Source organism: Nannobrachium achirus (genome assembly GCF_963921795.1).
Source record: "Nannobrachium achirus genome assembly, chromosome: 19".
In the NCBI taxonomy this organism is placed as follows: Eukaryota; Metazoa; Chordata; class Actinopteri; order Myctophiformes; family Myctophidae; genus Nannobrachium; species Nannobrachium achirus.
In genome coordinates, this window is record NC_137826.1 from 30,565,023 (window position 1) to 30,575,950 (window position 10,928).

Consider the following 10,928-nt stretch of genomic DNA (forward strand, 5'->3'; position numbering starts at 1 on the left):
GACTTTGTCTACATGCCTGTCTGCTCGTAGCTATGTTCTTTCTTCAGTTTTCATTGAACAAATTCAATACACCTATTGACTGACTCATACAGCTCGCAATTCATATACTTATACAGTATACGCCCCATGAATCCATTTGCCTTCATTTTGGAGATTAAATAAGGCCTATGATTTTCAAGTATTCAGAGTTATTTGTTCTAATTATAAAACAGTGGGTGGTGCATGCACCTGATAAAGAGCACACACACCATTCTAAAGGGGGGGGGGGGGGGGGTGGAAAAGATCTCGGGAGGGATTAAGAACTGAATACTCAGAATGGGGTCTTCATTAAAAAAAATGGTAAGCCCACAAGTTTGTCTATAAATGTCATGGAGTAAAGTTATAGGCTATTTGGTAGCCAAAATAGAAGTCCATCCTTAAGGAGGCAAGTGTATGCAATATGTGTTTATATTTACTAAACCGTGACAAATTACTTTGGCATTACTAGCCAAATTACTACTTTGAACATATACACACACAGGTCAGAACTAAACATGGCTTCATTCATTTCTGTTCCTGGATAGGCTGTTTTTCAATGTAAATGCACAAAGGGGCCATAATAACCTTTAATGCCAGGCTCTCTGTTAATTAGTTTGATTACGTCACTGTTCATTATGATTCAAAGGCATTCATCATAATAGAGCTTTTGTTCACATTCATACAGTACTAGCAGAGTACTGATGGATGCAGTTGAAAAACACACCTCGCCTAATTAGTTAAACCTAATTTATAATTTGTCATACAATTGGCATTTGAAAATTACAGACTGTGCAGTATGAATCTGACTGTGACCAGTCATCAGACTAAACCCAGAGTGAAGAGGATGTTACCAGCAATATCTTCAACCATATGCACAAGGCAAACTGACATAAGCACATATAGTGCTTGCATTGTGCAACTGTCAGTTTTAGATCAGTTCAGTGCAGTTGATAATCACTTTCCTCTATTTATTACTACTTCTGTGAATAATTAAAGATAAGTAGCTGTAGATATTGTATAACACCACACATCAGATGTAAACTCTACATTTAAACTCAGAAAATAATTATGTTTATAATTACTTATCTCAAGGAAGTTAAACTCCAAATATACCTTATTTGTTAACTCAGGCCTGGAATTTCTACCTGCCAACTGTGAAGATTTAAACAGCAATTCAAATCACCTTTTAGAGTAGAATAACTTTCACAAGTATCCATGTCTGAAGGCAGCACTGCTATAAACATAGAGTATATCGTTGTAGGAATAAACACAGAAGCACCTGAGCAGAAGTGAACTAAGAGAGTAGCCAAATCAATTTCCTGTTTCAACACAAGGTAACAATTACAGTTTGTCTGAAATTTAGTTTAGATTCTAATTTAAAAAAAGAAAAGACAAATCATTTGGTAAATTTGGGATCAGTTCATTTATGATTCATCAAAAAGGTAACAGTAGACTTTTAGGAACAATGAAGGGGTACAGTTACAGTACAGACATGTGTGACATACTGCAAAGAGGCAGCATCTAGTAAGAGTGGAACTAGGGCAGCATAACGTAGGTCTCAACCAAGTCTACAACGCATGGACATTTGATCCATTAGCAAAGAAATAAAGTTGGAATGTTATACGCTGGCATTGGTTCCCATCCTTAAAGCCCTTTGTTGAACAAGTGCTTAAACCTAAACAAAGTAAAGCTCACATGTAGATATCATGTGATATGTGAACGTTATTTGCTTTGGGAACACTCCACAACATGAACAGTCAAGTTACATTTCAGAAACAAAGAAGAAAACAAAAGCCATACTTATGGTCACCTATAACAGTCAACATAGCCAGCATATCTATTTGGAGATGTGTTGCAGGGTTATAGCCTGGGTTTTCAGTATTTGCCAGTTAGTAATAATGGACAACATATAGCTAATAAGAACTGACTCGTTACTGAGGCCAAAGTCTGTTTCACACCAAACATTACAACTTCTCTGATATTAACCTTTGGCAAGTGTATTGTGTCAGAAACAATTTAGGACCAAGCAAAAAAGTTCACTCTTTCCACCTGCGCAAATGTGGAGTGTATTATGATATATACGTAGGTATATTTTGTCATGTTTCTAAGTTATTCAAAAGAGAAATTTGAAGAATGAAATGTCCCTTCCTATTCCAAACATACACACTACTTTGTGTTTGTGTGTATATATATACAAATATATGCACATATACTATACATACATATATGGTGTCATGCAAATTGATTAAAAAAATTAAAATAACCCAAAAACTGAAGATGAGTTCAAGTCAAACCTTGACCTTAAAATCAAACATCAAATTGCAATAAGGAGCTTGAAGGGCACCTGCTGTTTGATGTGAACAGTGCACACTGCAGTTAAAAGAGCCACTATCAATGTAAGGCAAAAACTGCTTTTTAAAACACTTCCTTGTCTTCAACAACTGCTCGTCTGTATGAACATGGAAAGATATAATAGTTTCTACATTATATTGCTAAAGAACAAAACAAATAACCATTATGAGATTAAAAACCCACTATTTGTCATTACATGATTAATTTACACACCAACTGACCTTTAATATGTGCTATTATTCCTGAGTTTGCTCAACTTGACAAACCGGATAAAGCTAAAGATAAAATGTTAGACTTACCACATTAAAAAGGTAAAAGAAGAAGCAGCAGAAATATACATATTTGTCATATTCTATCAGCGTGTCATTTACTGTGGGATCACATATTAGAGAAAGTAGACATTTCATAAAAACTGAAATGTAGCCTTAAAACAAGTTGATAAAAAGTTGAAGTAATTAAAAAAATTATGATGACTAACATTCCCTCTCCATTGGCATGTTGTCATTACCACTGCTGATTCAGCGAATTACAAAAAAAAACAACTTCCCCATATTGAACAATGAATCAGCTCTTGAGCTGGACTAACCAGATACAAAGAGACAAGGTTTCCCTTAGAATCTTGACTGATTTTTTTCCTGGCAGCTTCACCACCACAAAATACAATCTGTTTAGCTACACAACCTATTTGCTCTTTAACACCAGGCATCATCAAATCCTACTATCCATTATTTGAACAGCACTGTTAAGCATTATTACTGAGAGGCCATATGGCAGCCCATTCATTTGCTCAACACTAGTGGTTAGGTCAGGTGGAGTGAATTTGGAATAAGTACATGCATTAAGGGAAGTGAAGCCTACTGTTGGTGCCAGTGTGTGCCTGCAAATAAGTACAAACATTGACTTGGCTAAACCCAATGATTGTGTGTTTTAGTACAAATATGCAGGCCGCCCGGGACATTGGGGTAACAAATTGTGTTACTATCAGCCAAAGTGGCAAGTGTTTCTTTTACCACAAATCTAAGGACTCCGCTAAACTGTAGTGTGATTAACACCATACGATGCGGCCCCGGAAACCCCTTATCAAGTAGGACCAAGTGATCTAATGACAGCCCTCAGACACCCACTTCACCCCTACCAATGAGCTGAGCTGTGTCATCATTGGTGGGGGGGCCGTCCTCTGCATCCACCTCGTCCGTTTCTGAGTCTGTGTCCTCCTCGGGGGAGTAGTAGCCTTCGTAGCCAAGGATGGAGGAGTCGCAGTGAGCAGGGGAAGCTAGGCACTGGGCAGTGGTTACTGTGGTGGAAGTGGTGGCCGAGTAGGCAGCTGGGCTACCAGTAGGTGATGCCGGGTTGGAGGGGCGAAGGAGCGGGGTACGCTCCGAGTCTGCTTCACCTTCCACTCCGTCCTCCTCCCCACTTCGTCCAACGTCCTCCTCAGAGTCAGACTCCGAGCTTTCTGGGTTGTGCCGCGTGACGCGCTGTTTGCACACTGGACACGTCTTCTTTGTCAGCGTGAGCCACGGATCTACACATTTGCAGTGATAGGCTGTAGAGAAAAATAACAATTGTGGGACATTTGGGAAAAACCTAGCTACAGACACAAATAAATGTAATATAGGCCCCTTTTTCCTATTTATTATCACAAGCTAGGTATATAACAATATTAAAGGAGCTATAGTCATTAGTCAACCTTTTCTTGAAAAACGGATGCTAAAATAAAAATAATGTTTCGAAAATATTTTATAAAAAGAATTGAGCTTCATATGTGTTTCTTTTCCAAAATGACCACAAAAAGTGTAACATAATGATAAAATAATCATTTTGGCTGTAGTCAGGCTGACTTTGTTTACATCCCCCTTCTATTCTTTTATATGGATTCCATATAAAATAGAAGAGGGATGAAAACAAAGTCAGCCTGACAACGGCCAAAATGGAAAATCAATATACTGAATAAAAAAATAACCAGGTTATCAAATCTTGCACTATTTGTTTTCTTTTAGTGTTTTTCTACTAGAAGTACTGAAACTCCCATAGCTGAGAACAGACACACACTTATACAGATGGAATTTCATAATTACCATGTGAACAAGGCAAAACCCGCAGCTTATCTCCCTCCTCATACTCATCCAGACAGATGGCACAGACATCATAATCATCACCTACCAGATGACAAATTAGAAATAAAGTATCATTGTATTTGATGAATCACACCATTTATCATTCCATGGAACTGGCAAATTAATATTTTAGTATGAACAGCACTTTGCTTGCTTTTGCAGCCAAATGTATATCTGTAATGTATCTGAATAACAAACTATAGATTATACCAATATTTCACTTAAGGTCCATTTGCATTCACTCATTCATCAGCAAAGAAGAAAATCACATTGCAAGAATTCCTGTCACCCTGCATTCCTGAGAGAATGTATATCACAGCAAGACTTAGAACTCCTGTCTCCCAACATTCCTGAGAGACACATTGTTTATCACACAGTGGATGACCTAAAGTTATTCTTTAACATGAGATAGTATGTAAGTAACACTTTGAACTGAGGCAACGAGGCAACTATCTTGAACTATCTGTCTTGCAAAAAAAGTTAAAAGCAAAAGGTAGCCTACATATTGCTTTTGCAAAATGTCTTAATACCTGTATATCTACGATATCTACCAAAACTGTATAAATAAATGAAAACGGTGTTTAGCCTATTATGGTTATTTTCATAAATAATTTTTTTTAGATAAATAAAGTTTTTAGCATAGGAAAGATACAGTACATTGTTTTTAAAGTAATTAAATATATAGCAAATTCTTGTCACCTTTATTAAACTTATGGATTGGTATCCGCTTCAGTTGTTCCTTGGACAGACGGTTTTTCCTTATTCTTTTTCTGTACTGCACACAACGTACAACCTGAACCATGTAAAGACAGAAGACATGTTATTGATCCCATGACATGACGAAATGACATTTTGATGATAAAATGTGTCACATTTAGTTTTGGGAACAGAAGTTTGTCCACTGAATCAAACAAAGTGTCCCAAAAACAAAGCCACATCGTAGTTCCCTCAACAGTGAACGAGGGGAAAATAAAATCGTATAATTTTTGAGGGTTCATTCGTTGATATGTTAAGACATAAAAAATTAGATATTGGTCAATTGCCTAGCCCCACAGTGAACAAATAGATGCACTTACCAAGATGACAACCATCACAAGAATGATCATGCCAACAACTCCAGTGAACGGAATGAGATAGTATGAGAGTGGAAAAGCAAACTCTGGCTTGAGAATCACATAGGCCCTGCACACCAAATAGACAATCATCAGGTTTTGGACAGGGACATCACTTTAAACTATTTAGTATTTAAAAAACAGAATGCATTATTTGCTCGTGTTTGGGTTTCATTCTAGTAAAACCAAAGTTTTACTAGAATGTTATTAAGCAATAAATCACGGCAGGCAATGAAGCAGTACGCTATTATTATATCGTAGGAGATGCCTTGTGGAGGAGCGCTTGTTTTCGGTGGAGATGACGGAGGCTGTCTCAAGCGGACTTGAGCCACGTGAGACACCGCCAAGCGGTTCAGCCAATCACAAGCCACAGCCATACAAGGCATCTCCTACGGACACCATAATCGCGAACTGTACCAAGACAGACTCCATAGCCATGGTATAGGGTTGTTATACAAACACCTATCAGCCAATCAGATTGTGTGATTTTACCTGTTTTACAATAGGACTTTTACTTACCCTGGTTCCGGAATGATGAAGTTCCTGAGAATTTGGGAGGCATAGTAGCTGGTAAACACTGCGGGAATGTCAATATTCTCTGCAATTGTGTCTGCAAACATATCCAGGTAAATAAGATTGGTTATAAACCCATCAGACAAACTTTGATGGTAGCAATCATCTTATTCTAGGAAACTTTAAACAAAATGTAAAATACTTGAGAACTTTTAGAAAGAAGCCTAACCATTGCTGAAGTTCATACTAAGCAGAGTGTCCGAGTACATGTTGTGAACAATTGCAGCACTGAATCCAGCCTGTTGTGCATTAAGTATCTGAAAAAATAAGCCATAGTGTTATTCCAATGTAAGTCGTATAATATGCAAAGTATTTAAGCTGAATTTTCACCACACTTATGACTGACCTTTATGTCAAAATTACAATCATAGCGTCTGATGAGAGCTATGAATTTAGTAACATTGACATCACTAGTTGGTGGCAGTGGAGGCGGGGGTTCTATTGCTGTGCAGCCATTAAGTGGACGGGATTCCACCAACAAGCCCTTTAGGACACAATGATGACAATGCAAACAATTATATTTATATGACAGATCATTATGCCAAATGCTTTCTGTGTGTTTTGCTTATTTCTTAATGTCTCCATCCCTACCATAAGTCCCTCTCTGGGGAGTGCTGCTCCAAACAAAGCAGGAAGGTCCTCAAACAACATGGAGGTCATATTGCTATAATGCTAAAAGAAAGAAAAGAGAAATTTACAAATTAAAGTTATACCATGTAACTTTTTTTATAAAACAAATCATAAAATTGTCCTAACTGTTAAATCGCTAAAGTTTTAGAACACCAACTCCGTTCATTTCATCCCCTAAAGCCTTCTGTAAATATGTTTTCTATGATTCTGACCGGGGACCGGATTTCGCGGCAAAATTACGTCATCACACTACCGGCCAATCACTGCGAGGGTTATACACTGCCGGCCAATCACAGCGCATCTTGAAGTGGGGTCGCTATGGCGGCCATATTTGTAGTCGCCCGTGTGTCTCTATACTCAAAAGGTAATCTCGCCTAACAGGCAGGGTGAAGGAGTCCGTTTCTCCGGAATGCCTGAACGCACAGGAACCAGGGACCCCTCAAAAGATAGCTCTCGGCGAGGTGGAAGCAGACGTGGGGGTGTGAAGGTACGAAATATGGCAGAAAGACGCGAACGCGACCGCGGTTTGCTATAGGGCTACTGACCACTAGTTGAGCATCTTACACAGTATAGCTTTAAGTAATTATGCCAGAAAACATAAATATAATCATAAAGTAAACGTAATGCAGCATAGTGTATATGAGATTACTCACCGCATAGATGTAGGCATGTGTGGTTGATGGTGCCAGTGTGCAGCACAAGGCTAGTGTTAGGACACTCAATCGAGCTCCCATGCACCACACCATCCTTGCTCACTGGTGGTTGCACTTAACTGTGAAGAAGAAATGTATCCCTCATCAAAGGTGTGATTAATACTAAGACAGTACAATGAGTTTCAATTCATTAACAAGTACTTGACAGCGGCTGCCAGGATCCCAGCGAGGGCTGGGTGCAGGAAAAATACCTTTGACCTGTGAGCACTGCAGCATTGTCATTGTTGCTACTTAAAATGAATTTGAAGGTAAATGTATTTGCTGATAACCGGTATCAGAAACTTAACTTCAAATGATTGTTTTGTGTTAAGAGTACACATTTATCACAATATGATTATTATATTAGAATCATGGAACAACCACCAGACATGAGGATTTCAAGCTATGCTCATGCTCCTATTGGGTACTTAAAAGGTCTGTGTCATGTAGGAAGAGGCTAGACTGAAGGAGTTATCTCTTGAAATCATTTCTCAAAAGAAGAAGAAACCAAAGAAGGGAGGCTAAAGTGAATGTAATGTGTTCTCTCCTATTTTGCTTTTAGATTAAAACCCTCTAAGGCCCGAATATAGAAATACTTGAAATAAAAAATTGAAATAAATCAGATGGTGTTGTAGGAGTCCTATTAAGAGGAAAATGTAATGTTTTTTTCAAAAAAATGTTTTTGTAAGGTTTTATAGCCATAAATCAAAAATCATAAATCATGCTCTAATTTACATATGGGGGATATTTTTCACAATAATAACATATGTACATGTTCTAGACATTCTAATGATCACCAAAAAAAATAGTACAGGCATTTTACTTATGTTTTTGTGAGGAATAGCTTCCATGAAAAAGTGAGATGTTGTTCGTCAAAACTCTGGAATGTCAGCGGGTGTGGCGGGTGTGAATGTCAGCCCCTGTGGGGGGTATTTATATGCAAATATTGTGGCCAATGGCATTGTAATACTAAACAATAGAATCCAATGGTGATGTTTAGGTGGTAGGGGGAGCTAAAATAAAATGATTTAAACCTTTTTTTGGATAAAATACAAACGTTGTAATATTACAACCGTGGGCCTTAGAGGGTTTTAACAATGTGTCTGTTGCATTCTGAAGCGACTGGAGATGGGATAGATAGGTATTCCTTCTCAGTACAGAGTACAGTAATGAGGAGATATAATCTAAGGAGAGATAATGACGCAAATGACTTCTACGCTCCAGTGGCCCATTGAGAGGATGCGAAAATGTCCAACTAATAAATATAGGCATTTCAACCATATTATTAATACTTATTACTTAATATTGCACTTCTTGATTGGGGGGGGGGGGGGGGAGGCAGTGTACACCCAACTTCAACAAACAATGCGTGCTCATGTTTAGGATTCATGGGAGTGGTTAAGAAAATAAGAAGTTATTCTTATGACTAAATAAAGTTAGCACACCTTGCGGCTTGCGGTGTAAAACAACAAAGTTTACACACTGAGGGAATACTAGTCCCTCCCAGTGTTGCCATGTTTACTTATTATAAGCGACTTTGGGCTTTTGTTTCTGTAAAGTTGGTTGTAAAATATTGGGTAGTTGCGGTTTGAGTCTCTAAAGTGTAGTTGCTTATTTGGGCTTCTTTCTTATTTTAAAATATCTGATGTATATAGGTTTAATGTGCTCACCATGTGGCCTGGATAGACCTGGTAATTTCTCTCATAAAATCTGGCAACACAGATCCCCTTCGATTCTTATATATTGATTGAATGTAATTATGTCCTGCAACTGTTTAAGTTTGACCTCTAACAAGCAGTAAATATTTCAACACAAAACATTTCGTTTTAAAAACCTGTTTTAAAAAACGGAATATTTTGCATTCACCAGTGGTTAACTACGTACATATAAGTACTGCACTATGAAAAACTTTCAGGTATTTGCACTTTACTTGAGTATTTCCAATTTTCAAAACTTAAGTTTGACTTGTACTCCACTTTACATCTCGGATCCATTCCAAATATTGTACTTTTACTCCACTACATGTAGTATTTGAAAACTTCAGTTACTTTGTAGATTACAAAACATACAGCACGCAATTCAGCCCTTTAATTTATTCAATTTCTAAACAGCCGATCTACAAGCTCAATGCTTTGCCATGTGAATGTATTTTCAAAAAGATTTTTATACAATTGAAAACTTTATCTATATATATTTTCTTACACTGTTTTTTTGTCTTTTTCTGAATCTACTGCATAGTACTCTGTTCTATCCGTCTGTCATTCAATGTTATATGAGATACCTAAATGTTTCCTGTGTAAATAAGCCGAAAAGCTTACTAGGATCTCCTTTTAGTTGACCTTGTACCAGTGAACTGTACTGTCATGAAACCCAAACTGTACCTTTTCCTATGAAAACTTCTAAAAAGTCTTCAATCAATCAATCAATCAATAAGTGGGACATTCTGCATAATGAGTATATTTACTTGTCGTACTTTTAATTACATTTTGATGCCACTACTTTTGTGTAAAAAGGTAAAAGTACCTATTGAATTCCGGACTTTTACTTAACGTAATATGTTTGTATTGCAATATTGGTACTTTAAAACATGAGTTATTTTTCCACCACTGGCATTCACGACACTCCAGCACCGTCTCGAAAACAAAACAGTAAACAAAAACACATGCAGCAGCTTCACACTATATAATACCCTCGGTGATATCGCTAATATTGTACGTTCTCCACGTTATTGGATTTATTACATATCGTTATCCTTATCCAACAAAGGGCTAATATATTCTCTGCTCCAAAAATCTTCTTTTGGTTGCGAATCAACCCTGCAGGTGAAGACACGGATTACCACTGTGTTAGCTAACGTTAAGTTGGGCTAAGCTACATTTTCTAGCCAGTTAAATCGTCAAATATTAGTCGGTAGAAAACTGTCATACGTGTCTCTACATCTCAGCTACTTACCACACACACAATTGTTCAAGATTCGAATGTTGCCAGAGTATGTCCTTTTTGTTTAGAAAGAAATGCTCGCTATGGTGCCAGAGCTACGCTTCCTTGTAGCTTTCTGCTAACTTTGTTGTTGTGTTTTGTTTCCTTCTTCCTACTTCCGGAAATATGGATGGGATTCCTGATGGAAACCATAAACACAGGAAGTGACAACCATCGCCCCTGCTGGTTTCATTCAGTCCTAGAACCGTGGTTCTCACACTTCTCAAACGTTTTGGAGGACCCCCAAATTGGTTGCAGTTCACTGGAACAAAGTCAACTAAAAGGAAACTCAGGTAAGTCTTGCGGCTTATTTCCTTCTATCCTTCTCTTTAACATGACAGACAGATAGAACCAGGCCTGGACATTCGTCTTTTTAGGGACAAAGGCCACTTGGCATTTGGTGTTGTCCATTTTTGAGGGCACAATTAGGCCAAATGCCAGGGCAGAGAGGCCAT

At 37.8% G+C, this 10,928-nt stretch overlaps 1 protein-coding gene across 1 annotated transcript; it reads right to left on the minus strand.

Moving 5' to 3' along the window:
* Window positions 1-1,432: 1,432 nt before the first annotated feature.
* rnf167 (ring finger protein 167) lies at window positions 1,433-10,581 on the minus strand. The gene is made up of 10 exons (XM_080748761.1): window positions 10,447-10,581; window positions 7,456-7,574; window positions 6,764-6,844; window positions 6,519-6,656; window positions 6,342-6,429; window positions 6,119-6,209; window positions 5,564-5,669; window positions 5,187-5,280; window positions 4,449-4,529; window positions 1,433-3,916 (listed from the first exon to the last, which is right to left on the minus strand). Exons 2-10 carry the CDS (start codon window positions 7,546-7,548, stop codon window positions 3,483-3,485), a joined length of 1,206 nt encoding a protein of 401 aa, XP_080604887.1. The 5' UTR covers window positions 7,549-7,574; window positions 10,447-10,581; the 3' UTR covers window positions 1,433-3,482.
* Between the last annotated feature and the right edge of the window lie 347 nt (window positions 10,582-10,928).